The 16048-nt window shown below is 42.1% G+C and overlaps 1 protein-coding gene across 1 annotated transcript; it reads right to left on the bottom strand.

Annotated features, from left to right (window-relative positions):
• Window positions 1–1447: 1447 nt before the first annotated feature.
• Window positions 1448–13710, bottom strand: myd88 (MYD88 innate immune signal transduction adaptor). Its single transcript, XM_064941125.1, has 5 exons — window positions 13182–13710; window positions 12326–12448; window positions 7253–7433; window positions 6951–7042; window positions 1448–2070 (listed from the first exon to the last, which is right to left on the bottom strand). The coding sequence occupies exons 1-5, from the start codon at window positions 13480–13482 to the stop codon at window positions 1916–1918; spliced, it is 852 nt and encodes a 283-aa protein (XP_064797197.1). The 5' UTR covers window positions 13483–13710; the 3' UTR covers window positions 1448–1915.
• Window positions 13711–16048: the final 2338 nt, after the last annotated feature.

Genomic DNA, 16048 nt, shown 5'->3' on the forward strand with positions numbered 1-16048 from the left:
ACAGGGGGAAGTCACAGGCTGATATCTCTCATCTGAGGAGACAAGATGGCCGCCATGACAGGGGGAAATCACAGGCTGATATCTCTCATCTGAGGAGACAAGATGGCCGCCATGACAGGGGGAAGTCACAGGCTGATATCTCTCATCTGAGGAGACAAGATGGCCGCCATGACAGGGGGAAGTCACAGGCTGATATCTCTCATCTGAGGAGACAAGATGGCCGTCATGACAGGGGGAAGACACAGGCTGATATCTCTCATCTGAGGAGACAAGATGGCCGCCATGACAGGAGGAAGTCACAGGCTGATATCTGTCATCTGAGGAGACAAGATGGCCACCATGACAGGGGGAAGACACAGGCTGATATCTGTCATCTGAGGAGACAACATGGCCGCCATGACAGGAGGAAGTCACAGGCTGATATCTGTCATCTGAGGAGACAACATGGCCGCCATGACAGGAGGAAGTCACAGGCTGATATCTGTCATCTGAGGAGACAACATGGCCGCCATGACAGGAGGAAGTCACAGGCTGATATCTGTCATCTGAGGAGACAACATGGCCGCCATGACAGGAGGAAGTCACAGGCTGATATCTCTCATCTGAGGAGACAACATGGCCGCCATGACAGGAGGAAGTCACAGGCTGATCTCTCTCATCTGAGGAGACAAGATGGCCGTCATGACAGGAGGAAGTCACAGGCTGATCTCTTTCATCTGAGGAGACAAGATGGCCGCCATGACAGGAGGAAGTCACAGGCTGATCTCTCTCATCTGAGGAGACAAGATGGCCGTCATGACAGGAGGAAGTCACAGGCTGATCTCTCTCATCTGAGGAGACAAGATGGCCGTCATGACAGGAGGAAGTCACAGGCTGATCTCTTTCATCTGAGGAGACAAGATGGCCGCCATGACAGGAGGAAGTCACAGGCTGATATCTCTCATCTGAGGAGACAAGATGGCCGCCATGACAGGAGGAAGTCACAGGCTGATATCTGTCATCTGAGGAGACAACATGGCCGTCATGACAGGAGGAAGTCACAGGCTGATATCTGTCATCTGAGGAGACAAGATGGCCGCCATGACAGGGGGAAGACACAGGCTGATATCTCTCATCTGAGGAGACAAGATGGCCGTCATGACAGGAGGAAGTCACAGGCTGATCTCTTTCATCTGAGGAGACAAGATGGCCGCCATGACAGGAGGAAGACACAGGCTGATATCTCTCATCTGAGGAGACAATATGGCCGCCATGACAGGGGGAAGACACAGGCTGATATCTCTCATCTGAGGAGACAAGATGGCCGCCATGACAGGAGGAAGGAGGATGTGGAAACTAAAGAGCCGGCCCATCAGATAAACAAACAGCTAAATAAATGTAAAATGTGTTGCCAACCATGCAGACATCTGATCTATACAATATTCTTAACAGGTGAAAAAATTGAATATTAAAAAAAAAACAGCATTTATTCATTCAGGTTGATATTTGGTCCATATGAGCGATGGGGCTCAGAATGAAATATCATATTAAAAACATATAAAACGTTTGATGGAATGAAATCTCATTAAACCCAAATCAATATATCAGTAATGAGTGAAGGAGCCATCAGGCTCTCAGTGATGAGGACAAAAGGAGGAGAACTCCATCTGTGGGTTTAGAAAACTGCTACAATACACAAACTGTACAATACACAAACTGTACAATACACAAACTGTTCTAACTAAGAAATGAATCAATATAAAATATGAATCAATATAAAATATGAATCAATCTAAAATATGTCAACTAAACTGTGGCAATCAACGGTCCCCAGTAAAGTAACAGTACCACCGAGCTGACATGTACTCTTCCTGTTCCCGCTGGAGAGGGGCAGGCCCCTTGTGCTGATTGGTTGCTGTAAGTCTGTACGATCCATTCAGGGCAGGGAGAGGGCCTTGGCCAGCCGGACCCAGAACCAGGACTGTGTACAGGGTCGTGTGTAGTCACACACCGTCAGGAATCTCAGGATACTGGGGAAAGCTTTTTTCATAGACCTATACTTCACAGGGATCAGTCGCTTGCTCCGGGCCCCTGGGAGAGGTTTCAGAGGAGATAGCTGCAGTTAATATGACAACAACCTACCATGACATGACAACCTACCATGACATTAATATGACTACAACCTACCATGACATGACAACCTACCATGCCATTAATATGACGACAACCTACCATGACATTAATATGACAACAACCTACCATGACATTAATATGACTACAACCTACCATGACATTAATATGACTACAACCTACCATGACATTAATATGACTACAACCTACCATGACATTAATATGACTACAACCTACCATGACATTAATATGACTACAACCTACCATGACATTAATATGACTACAACCTACCATGACATTAATATGACAACAACCTACCATGACATTAATATGACTACAACCTACCATGACATTAATATGACTACAACCTACCATGACATTAATATGACAACAACCTACCATGACATGACAACCTACCATGACATTAATATGACTACAACCTACCATGACATTAATATGACTACAACCTACCATGACATTAATATGACTACAACCTACCATGACATTAATATGACAACAACCTACCATGACATGACAACCTACCATGACATTAATATGACGACAACCTACCATGACATTAATATGACAACAACCTACCATGACATGACAACCTACCATGACATTAATATGACTACAACCTACCATGACATTAATATGACTACAACCTACCATGACATTAATATGACGACAACCTACCATGACATGACAACCTACCATGACATTAATATGACGACAACCTACCATGACATTAATATGACAACAACCTACCATGACATTAATATGACTACAACCTACCATGACATTAATATGACTACAACCTACCATGACATTAATATGACAACAACCTACCATGACAATAATATGACAACAACCTACCATGACATTAATATGACAACAACCTACCATGACATTAATATGACAACAACCTACCATGACATTAATATGACTACAACCTACCATGACATTAATATGACTACAACCTACCATGACATTAATATGACTACAACCTACCATGACATTAATATGACTACAACCTACCATGACATTAATATGACAACAACCTACCATGACATGACAACCTACCATGACATTAATATGACAACAACCTACCATGACATTAATATGACTACAACCTACCATGACATTAATATGACAACAACCTACCATGACATTAATATGACAACAACCTACCATGACATTAATATGACTACAACCTACCATGACATTAATATGACTACAACCTACCATGACATGACAACCTACCATGACATTAATATGACAACAACCTACCATGACATTAATATGACTACAACCTACCATGACATTAATATGACTACAACCTACCATGACATTAATATGACAACAACCTACCATGACATGACAACCTACCATGACATTAATATGACAACAACCTACCATGACATTAATATGACAACAACCTACCATGACAATAATATGACAACAACCTACCATGACATTAATATGACTACAACCTACCATGACATTAATATGACAACAACCTACCATGACATTAATATGACAACAACCTACCATGACATTAATATGACAACAACCTACCATGACATTAATATGACAACAACCTACCATGACAACCTACCATGACATTAATATGACTACAACCTACCATGACATTAATATGACTACAACCTACCATGACATTAATATGACTACAACCTAACATGACATTAATATGACAACAACTTACCATGACATTAATATGACAACAACCTACCATGACATGACAACCTACCATGACATTAATATGACAACAACCTACCATGACATTAATATGACAACAACCTACCATGACAATAATATGACAACAACCTACCATGACATTAATATGACTACAACCTACCATGACATTAATATGACAACAACCTACCATGACATTAATATGACAACAACCTACCATGACATTAATATGACAACAACCTACCATGACATTAATATGACAACAAACTACCATGACATTAATATGAAACTACAACCTACCATGACATTAATATGAAACTACAGCCTACCATGACATTAATATGACACTACAACCTACCATGACATGACAACCTACCATGACATTAATATGAGAACAACCTACCATGACATTAATATGACAACAACCTACCATGACATGACAACCTACCATGACATTAATATGACAACAACCTACCATGACATTAATATGACAACAACCTACCATGACATTAATATGACAACAACCTACCACGACATTAATATGACAACAACCTACCATGACATTAATATGACAACAACCTACCATGACATTAATATGACACTACAACGTCCTACCATGACAATAATATGACAACAACCTACCATGACATTAATATGACAACAACCTACCATGACATTAATATGACAACAACCTACCATGACAATAATATGACAATAACCTACCATAACATTAATATGACACGACAACCTACCATGACATTAATATGACAACAACCTACCATGACAAAAAATATGATGACAACCTACCATGACATTAATATGACATCAACCTCCCATGACATTAATATGACACTACAACCTACCATGACATTAATATGACAACAACCTACCATGACATGACAACCTACCATGACATTAATATGACAACAACCTACCATGACATGACAACCTACCATGACATTAATATGACAACAACCTACCATGACAATAATATGACAACAACCTACCATGACATTAATATGACAACAACCTACCATGACATTAATATGACAACAACCTACCATGACATTAATATGACAACAACCTACCATGACATTAATATGACAACAACCTACCATGACATTAATATGACAACAACCTACCATGACATTAATATGACAACAACCTACCATGACATTAATATGACAACAACCTATCATGACATTAATATGACAACAAACTACCATGACATTAATATGAAACTACAACCTACCATGACATTAATATGAAACTACAGCCTACCATGACATTAATATGACACTACAACCTACCATGACATGACAACCTACCATGACATTAATATGAGAACAACCTACCATGACATTAATATGACAACAACCTACCATGACATGACAACCTACCATGACATTAATATGACAACAACCTACCATGACATTAATATGACAACAACCTACCATGACATTAATATGACAACAACCTACCACGACATTAATATCACAACAACCTACCATGACATTAATATGACAACAACCTACCATGACATTAATATGACACTACAACGTCCTACCATGACAATAATATGACAACAACCTACCATGACATTAATATGACAACAACCTACCATGACATTAATATGACAACAACCTACCATGACAATAATATGACAATAACCTACCATAACATTAATATGACACGACAACCTACCATGACATTAATATGACAACAACCTACCATGACAAAAAATATGATGACAACCTACCATGACATTAATATGACATCAACCTCCCATGACATTAATATGACACTACAACCTACCATGACATTAATATGACAACAACCTACCATGACATTAATATGACAACAACCTACCATGACATGACAACCTACCATGACATTAATATGACAACAACCTACCATGACATGACAACCTACCATGACATTAATATGACAATAAACTACCATGACATTAATATGAAACTACAACCTACCATGACATTAATATGAAACTACAACCTACCATGACATTAATATGAAACTACAGCCTACCATGACATTAATATGACAACAACCTACCATGACATGACAACCTACCATGACATTAATATGAGAACAACCTACCATGACATTAATATGACAACAACCTACCATGACATGACAACCTACCATGACATTAATATGACACTACAACCTACCATGACATTAATATGACAACAACCTACCATGACATTAATATGACAACAACCTACCATGACATGACAACCTACCATGACATTAATATGACAATAACCTACCATGACATTAATATGACAACAACCTACCATGACATGACAACCTACCATGACATTAATATGACAACAACCTACCATGACATTAATATGACAACAACCTACCATGACATTAATATGACAACAACCTACCATGACATTAATATGACAACAACCTACCATGACATTAATATGACACTACAACGTCCTACCATGACATTAATATGACACTACAACGTCCTACCATGACATTAATATGACAACAACCTACCATGACATTAATATGACAACAACCTACCATGACATTAATATGACAACAACCTACCATGACATTAATATGACAACAACCTACCATGACATTAATATGACAACAACCTACCATGACATTAATATGACAACAACCTACCATGACATTAATATGACTACAACCTACCATGACATTAATATGACTACAACCTACCATGACATTAATATGACACTACATCCTACCATGACATTAATATGAAGAAAAACAGGAAATGGAAAGAGGTCACAGACGCAGACCTGATCTACCACCAGATCTTAAAATACCTACAGAGCAACAACATGTTGGGGTGGCAGCGTAGCCTAGTGGTTAGAGTGTTGGACTAGTAACCAAAAGGTAGTTCAAATCACAGAGCCGACAAAGTAAAATTCTGCCCTTGAACTAGGCAGTTAACCCACTGTTCCCGGGCCGTCATTGAAAATAAGAATGTGTTCTTAACTGACTTGCCTAGTTAAATAAAGGTTTAAAAAAATGCTACTGAGTGATAGACTTACCAGGACATTAATATGACACTACAACCTACCATGACATTAATATGTACTGAGTGATAGACTTACCAGGACAGAGACTGAGGGCAAACTTTGTCTGGAAGTCACAGGCATCACTGTCCAGGTACTCATCAGATATCACCACCACCATCCTTTTACACCTACAGATCAACAACATACAGTATTATCCAGCCATAACCACCACTCTCTTCGCTGTAACATGCTCTTGCAGAGCAAAACCCGTCTCTTGAGCTAATAAAATTCTGAAAACATGGGGATCAGCCATTAAACAGAAACAGAACACAGCCAATAAGTGGCTGTGGATCTCGAAGACGCCACTGTGGCGTTGCCTAAAGGAGGCCTGAACCTGCCTCTTCTCGATGAGTTCGCTGGTGATGGTCCAGACACATGATCCAGGCAGGACGTCCCGGTCAAACACACACAGCTTCAACTTGTGGTCCGTCTGCTCCAACTGCTGGATCATCTCATGGACAAAGTCAAAGTCACTCTGACAGTAGCAGATGAAGGCATCAAACAGCTCCGGTATACCCCCTGGAGAGAGGAGAGAGTAGAGAGAGGAGAGAGAAAGGAGAGAGAGGAGAGAGAGGAGAGAGAGGAGAGAGAGGAGAGGAGAGAGAGGAGAGAGAAGAGAGGAGAGAGAGGGGAGAGAGAGGAGACAGAGGAGAGGAGAGAGAGGAGAGAGAGAGGAGAGAGAGGAGAGGAGAGAGAGGGGAGAGGAGAGAGGGGAGAGAGGAGAGGAGAGAGGGGAGAGAGAGGAGAAGAGAGGAGATAGATGAGAGAGGAGAGAGAGAAGAGAGGAGAGAGAAGAAAGAGGAGAGAGAGGAGAAGAGAGGAGATAGATGAGAGAGGAGAGAGAGAAGAGAGGAGAGAGAAGAAAGAGGAGAGAGAGGAGACAACATCAGGAGACAGAGGAGAGAGAGGAGAGAGGACTCAACATCAGGAGACAGAGGAGAGAGGACTCAACATCAGGAGACAGAGGAGAGAGAGGACTCAACATCAGGAGACAGAGGAGAGAGGTCTCAACATCAGGAGACAGAGGAGAGAGGACTCAACATCAGGACAGAGGAGAGAGGACTCAACATCAGGAGACAGAGGAGAGAACATCAGGAGACAGAGGAGAGAGAGGACTCAACATCAGGAGACAGAGGAGAGAGGACTCAACATCAGGAGACAGAGGAGAGAGGACTCAACATCAGGAGACAGAGGAGAGAGGACTCAACATCAGGAGACAGAGGAGAGAGGACTCAACATCAGGAGACAGAGGAGAGAGGACTCAACATCAGGAGACAGAGGAGAGAGGACTCAACATCAGGAGACAGAGGAGAGAGGGGACTCAACATCAGGAGACAGAGGAGAGAGAGGACTCAACATCAGGAGACAGAGGAGAGAGAGGACTCAACATCAGGAGACAGAGGAGAGAGAGGACTCAACATCAGGAGACAGAGGAGAGAGAGGACTCAACATCAGGAGACAGAGGAGAGAGAGGACTCAACATCAGGAGACAGAGGACTCAACATCAGGAGACAGAGGAGAGAGGACTCAACATCAAGAGACAGAGGAGAGAGGACTCAACATCAAGAGACAGAGGAGAGAGGACTCAACATCAGGAGACAGAGGAGAGAGGACTCAACATCAGGAGACAGAGGAGAGAGGACTCAACATCAGGAGACAGAGGAGAGAGAGGACTCAACATCAGGAGACAGAGGAGAGAGAGGACTCAACATCAGGAGACAGAGGAGAGAGGACTCAACATCAGGAGACAGAGGAGAGAGGACTCAACATCAGGAGACAGAGGAGAGAGGACTCAACATCAGGAGACAGAGGAGAGAGGACTCAACATCAGGAGACAGAGGAAAGAGAGGACTCAACATCAGGAGACAGAGGAGAGAGGACTCAACATCAGGAGACAGAGGAGAGAGAGGAGAGAGGACTTAACATCAGGAGACAGAGGAGAGAGAGGACTCAACATCAGGAGACAGAGGAGAGAGAGGACTCAACATCAGGAGACAGAGGAGAGAGGACTCAACATCAGGAGACAGAGGAGAGAGGACTCAACATCAGGAGACAGAGGAGAGAGAGGACTCAACATCAGGAGACAGAGGAGAGAGAGGACTCAACATCAGGAGACAGAGGAGAGAGGACTCAACATCAGGAGACAGAGGAGAGAGGACTCAACATCAGGAGACAGAGGAAAGAGAGGACTCAACATCAGGAGACAGAGGAGAGAGGACTCAACATCAGGAGACAGAGGAGAGAGGACTCAACATCAGGAGACAGAGGAGAGAGGACTCAACATCAGGAGACAGAGGAGAGAGGACTCAACATCAGGAGACAGAGGAGAGAGAGGACTCAACATCAGGAGACAGAGGAGAGAGAGGACTCAATATCAGGAGACAGAGGAGAGAGAGGACTCAACATCAGGAGACAGAGGAGAGAGAGGACTCAACATCAGGAGACAGAGGAGAGAGGACTCAACATCAGGAGACAGAGGAGAGAGAGGACTCAACATCAGGAGACAGAGGAGAGAGGACTCAACATCAGGAGACAGAGGAAAGAGAGGACTCAACATCAGGAGACAGAGGAAAGAGAGGAGAGAGGACTCAACATCAGGAGACAGAGGAGAGAGGACTCAACATCAGGAGACAGAGGAGAGAGAGGACTCAACATCAGGAGACAGAGGAGAGAGAGGACTCAACATCAGGAGACAGAGGAGAGAGAGGACTCAACATCAGGAGACAGAGGAGAGAGAGGGCTCAACATCAGGAGACAGAGGAGAGAGGACTCAACATCAGGAGACAGAGGAGAGAGAGGACTCAACATCAGGAGACAGAGGAGAGAACATCAGGAGACAGAGGAGAGAGAGGACTCAACATCAGGAGACAGAGGAGAGAGAGGACTCAACATCAGGAGACAGAGGAGAGAGAGGACTCAACATCAGGAGACAGAGGAGAGAGGACTCAACATCAGGAGACAGAGGAGAGAGAGGACTCAACATCAGGAGACAGAGGAGAGAACATCAGGAGACAGAGGAGAGAGAGGACTCAATATCAGGAGACAGAGGTGAGAGGTGACTCAATAGGTAAAAAACTGTCATAAATATTAACATTGGTGCATGATGGCCAGAGACAAGCTGCTGCCATTGTATACAGAAGGCTGTTTGCATGTTCAGGGAAGAATATTCCATATGACTATAGACTATCTACTTAGTACTTAGTAATGTTGTGATAAGCAGAGTTGATAGTCACCATGCTACTGACCAGTGAATGTGATACTACTGTTTTTATCATTTAGTTGTGTGGAGCGGCAGATACAGTGCCTTGCGAAAGTATTCGGCCCCCTTGAACTTTGCGACCTTTTGCCACATTTCAGGCTTCAAACATAAAGATATAAAACTGTATTTTTTTGTGAAGAATCAACAACAAGTGGGACACAATCATGAAGTGGAACGACATTTATTGGATATTTCAAACTTTTTTAACAAATCAAAAACTGAAAGATTGGGTGTGCAAAATTATTCAGCCCCTTTACTTTCAGTGCAGCAAACTCTCTCCAGAAGTTCAATGAGGATCTCTGAATGATCCAATGTTGACCTAAATGACTAATGATGATAAATACAATCCACCTGTGTGTAATCAAGTCTCCGTATAAATGCACCTGCACTGTGATAGTCTCAGAGGTCCGTTAAAAGCGCAGAGAGCATCATGAAGAACAAGGAACACACCAGGCAGGTCCGAGATACTGTTGTGAAGAAGTGTAAAGCCGGATTTGGATACAAAAAGATTTCCCAAGCTTTAAACATCCCAAGGAGCACTGTGCAAGCGCTAATATTGAAATGGAAGGAGTATCAGACCACTGCAAATCTACCAAGACCTGACCGTCCCTCTAAACTTTCAGCTCATACAAGGAGAAGACTGATCAGAGATGCAGCCAAGAGGCCCATGATCACTCTGGATGAACTGCAGAGATCTACAGCTGAGGTGGGAGACTCTGTCCATAGGACAACAATCAGTCGTATATTGCACAAATCTGGCCTTTATGGAAGAGTGGCAAGAAGAAAGCCATTTCTTAAAGATATCCATAAAAAGTGTTGTTTAAAGTTTGCCACAAGCCACCTGGGAGACACACCAAACATGTGGAAGAAGGTGCTCTGGTCAGATGAAACCAAAATTGAACAACAATGCAAAACAACAATGCAAAACGATATGTTTGGCGTAAAAGCAACACAGCTCATCACCCTGAACACACCATACCCACTGTCAAACATGGTGGTGGCAACATCATGGTTTGGGCCTGCTTTTCTTCAGCAGGGACAGGGAAGAAGGTTAAAATTGATGGGAAGATGGATGGAGCCAAATACAGGACCATTCTGGAAGAAAACCTGATGGAGTCTGCAAAAGACCTGAGACTGGGACGGAGATTTGTCTTCCAACAAGACAATGATCCAAAACATAAAGCAAAATCTACAATGGAATGGTTCAAAAATAAACATATCCAGGTGTTAGAATGGCCAAGTCAAAGTCCAGACCTGAATCCAATCGAGAATCTGTGGAAAGAACTGAAAACTGCTGTTCACAAATGCTCTCCATCCAACCTCACTGAGCTCGAGCTGTTTTGCAAGGAGGAATGGGAAAAAATTTCAGTCTCTGGATGTGCAAAACTGATAGAGACATACCCCAAGCGACTTACAGCTGTAATCGCAGCAAAAGATGGCGCTACAAAGTATTAACTTAAGGGGGCTGATTAATTTTGCACCCCCAATTTTTCAGTTTTTGATTTGTTCAAAAAGTTTGAATTATCCAATAAATGTCGTTCCACTTCATGATTGTGTCCCACTTGTTGTTGATTCTTCACAAAAAAATATAGTTTTATATCTTTATGTTTGAAGCCTGAAATGTGGCAAAAGGTCGCAAAGTTCAAGGGGGCCGAATACTTTCGCAAGGCACTGTAGCCTAGAGGTAAAAGAGGAAGGCCAGCACCCAGAGGATTGCCAGTTCAAATCCCGGGTCTGACAGGAAAAATCTGTCGGGAAGTGAGCTTGCAACCATAGGATTGATGTCAAGTCCTAAATGCCATTGCCTGCCATCGTGCCATTGAGCAAGGCACTAAATCTCCACACAACTACCGCTCCACGGGCGCCCAGTGTGTCAAACCTCTGTACAGTATATCTGTCATTCAGACGGGGTTGGCATAAAGTGGAAGTCGAATTTTGATTGGACCTTGTGTACATTTGACAAATAATGTAATCTCTACAGACCAATAGTGTGTAACACTAGTGTTTATGATTGGACAGTAGTGTACTACAGACCAATAGTGTGTAACACTAGTGTTTATGATTGGACAGTAGTGTACTACAGACCAATAGTGTGTAACACTAGTGTTTATGATTGGACAGTAGTGTACTACAGACATATTTATGTTATTACCTTCTGGGTCATCCTCCAGGGTGATGCCTTGTCTCTCCGGGGTTCTGGGAACACAGCTGTCCACCTCAGGAACCTGGACTGGGGGCTCATTCTGTCTCTCTATGTACCTCCTACAGTCCTCCTCTGTACACACACAGAGACGTGCATACACCCAGACATACCCAGAAATACACACACAGAGACATGCATACACCCAGACATACCCAGAAATACACACAGAGACGTGCATACACCCAGACATACCCAGAAATACACACAGAGACATGCATACACCCAGACATACCCAGAAATACACACAGAGACGTGCATACACCCAGACATACCCAGAAATACACACAGAGACATGCATACACCCAGACATACCCAGAAATACACACAGAGACGTGCATACACCCAGACATACCCAGAAATACACACAGAGACGTGCATACACCAAGACATACCCAGAAATACACACAGAGACGTGCATACACCCAGACATACCCAGAAATACACACACAGAGACGTGCATACACCCAGACATACCCAGAAATACACACAGAGACGTGCATACACCCAGACATACCCAGAAATACACACAGAGACGTGCATACACCCAGACATACCCAGAAATACACACACAGAGACGTGCATACACCCAGACATACCCAGAAATACACACACAAGCACGCGCACTCAGCAATTATTTCAATATTACGTCATCATAATTCATGACACTTCCAACTAAAGGTTATTTTGTAATTAATACATAACATGGCTGTAATACATTTCAGAACACACAGACATACAGGTTTCAGTCATCCTTTATAGATGATTACATGTCATATTATTTCGGAATAAAAAGCCGTTGGTTTACCAATGAGAACTCGGAGATCCTCCACAACGTCCTTTCTGTCCACATTATCCAGAATTGAAACTAACTTTCCAACTTTGGCTCCGGGACAACGTGCTTGCCAGTCCTCTAGAATCTTCCGTGTTGGGTCCTGGCAATCCTCGTAATTCTTGATCTCTAAATAAGAGAAACCCATGTTTTCTGCGACAGACATCCAGTCTGATGCCACAGTGTTTCTCGGATTTAAAAACAGTCCCAATCTTTTTCTCACGTTGATATTCAGCGCTCTCAGTGGAATATTCCACAGGTCTAAACTAGCTGACATATTCAAAGAATTTGTCGTTTCTGGTTCTTATGAAGGCGTAAATTTATACAAACCGAAACCGCTCCTTATACGAGTCAAATTAAGACATTTGATTTGTCATTTAATCCGAAAGAAACAGATGTGTCCAAACTAGAAGAATTGTTCCGTTTCTGAGGGCTTCGGTGGTTGTGAAAGTTATTGATTGCATGTACTAGAAATGACTGAGGCTTCTATAGAGGCCTGACCAGGGGGATGGACCAGGGGAGGGACTGGCTGGCCCGGTGCCCCGGGTTGAGTGGATATTTCACTTATGGACCAATGGAATGTTCTAAAATGAACTAAATCTCATCCTGGGGTACCGGGCCACGCAAAACGAACATCCCATTGACAGAAAATGAGGAAACGCTTTATCAAGACCTGCTTGCGTCACACACGGAAGAGACATGGTTTATTTACCCAGATTAGAAAAATATATTTTTCCCTGAATTATGGAAATATTGTTGTGTATGATATAGTTATACACAAGTTATACAATATAATTCATGGGGGCTGGTGATATATATAAATGGCATCTGTCAGTGTCTGGACATTTCAGCACAGGTAATGTGCTTGCACCACAGGCCCTGTTACAGCTATTCCCCCTTCCCTCAGTCGCTACATTGGTGGCAGCAGTGGGATAATCCCCTCTGGTCTTTATTAGAAGTGTTCCCTGTTGCATTTAGTCTGACCATGGGGCGTTTAAACTGTATTTCAGTAGAAAGGTTTCGCTTCCCTATTCTGATAAACAGCCCTGAAATACAGAGCTGGCAGTGGGCCAGCTGTTATCCTTCACTTCCTTCCTCCCTGACAGGAAACATCAAGACACCTTAGAACATGTTACTTATGAACCATGTTACTGATATGGATGCTTTTGTAGAGAGTGAAAACACCAAATACAGCTACTACCTCAATTGGTTTTGCAGTTCTTCTTGACGTACCAGACACAACAAGATGACAAAACACCAAATACGAAATAGTCTTGTGAGTGTCTTGGCGTGAAGGCTGATCATTCAGACATGTCTATATTACCACATGACACATTCAGCAGTATATGGTCAACACATTCAGCAGTATATGGTCAACACATTCAGATGTATATGGTCAACACATTCAGCAGTATATGGTCAACACATTCATCAGTATATGGTCAACACATTCAGCAGTACCTTCTCAAAACCAAAATGAACATGTAGAAACAAAAAGCATGCCAATAAATAACCAGTTATCTAAAAGGCAATGCATTTAGGGAAGTTGACCCTCATACAAGGCCTTAGTGTTTCCAGTTCCCCCTTCTAGTATCAACTCAACTCTCTAACAGACTGACCACACCACACGCGAGCATTGCAAAATTAAATGTAGAAATCTATATTATTGTCACGGCAGATTTCCTCCTCTTCCTCCGAAGAGGTGAAACAAGGATCGGACCAATATGCAGAGTGGTAGGTGTCCATGGTTTTAATAGGAAATACAAAAATAATAAAGTGAACTGGCAACGAAACAGTCCCATGTGGCACAAACACTGACAAAGGAAACAATCACCCACCAAAGTACCCACAGAATATGGCTGCCTAAATATGGTTCCCAATCAGAGACAACGATAAACACCTGCCTCTGATTGAGAACCAATCCAGGCAACCATAGACTTACATAAATACCTAGAATGAACACAACCCTATAAATCTACAAAAACCCCTAGACAGTACAAACACCCTAGATGAGACAAAAACCATACATCACCCATGTCACACCCTGGCCTAACCAAAATAATAAAGAAAACAAAGATAACTAAGGCCAGGGCTGCGACATTTCCGGACGTTATCTATCCCATTATAACGTTATCTTTACCGTCATAACGTTACCTTTCCCATTATAACGTTATCTTTCCCGTCATAACGTTATCTTTACCATTATAACGTTATCTTTCCCGTCATAACGTTATCTTTCCCATTATAATGTTATCTTTCCCATTATAATGTTATCTTTCCCATTATAACGTTATCTTTCCCGTCATAACGTTATCTTTCCCGTCATAACGTTATCTTTACCATTATAACGTTATCTTTCCCGTCATAACGTTATCTTTACCATTATAACGTTATCTTTCCCGTCATAACGTTATCTTTCCCATTATAACGTTATCTTTCCCGTCATAACGTTATCTTTCCCGTCATAACGTTATCTTTACCATTATAACGTTATCTTTACCATTATAACGTTATCTTTCCCGTCATAACGTTATCTTTCCCGTCATAACGTTATCTTTACCATTATAACGTTATCTTTCCCGTCATAACGTTATCTTTACCATTATAATGTTATCTTTCCCATCATAACGTTATCTTTCCCATTATAACGTTATCTTTCCCGTCATAACGTTATCTTTACCATTATAACGTTATCTTTCCCGTCATAACGTTATCTTTCCCGTCATAACGTTATCTTTCCCGCCATAACGTTATCTTTCCCATTATAACGTTATCTTTCCCGTTATAACGTTATCTTTCCCATTATAACGTCATCTTTCCCGTCATAACGTCATCTTTCCCAT

This window comes from Oncorhynchus masou, chromosome 28, assembly GCF_036934945.1.
Source record: "Oncorhynchus masou masou isolate Uvic2021 chromosome 28, UVic_Omas_1.1, whole genome shotgun sequence".
Lineage (NCBI taxonomy): Eukaryota > Metazoa > Chordata > Actinopteri > Salmoniformes > Salmonidae > Oncorhynchus > Oncorhynchus masou.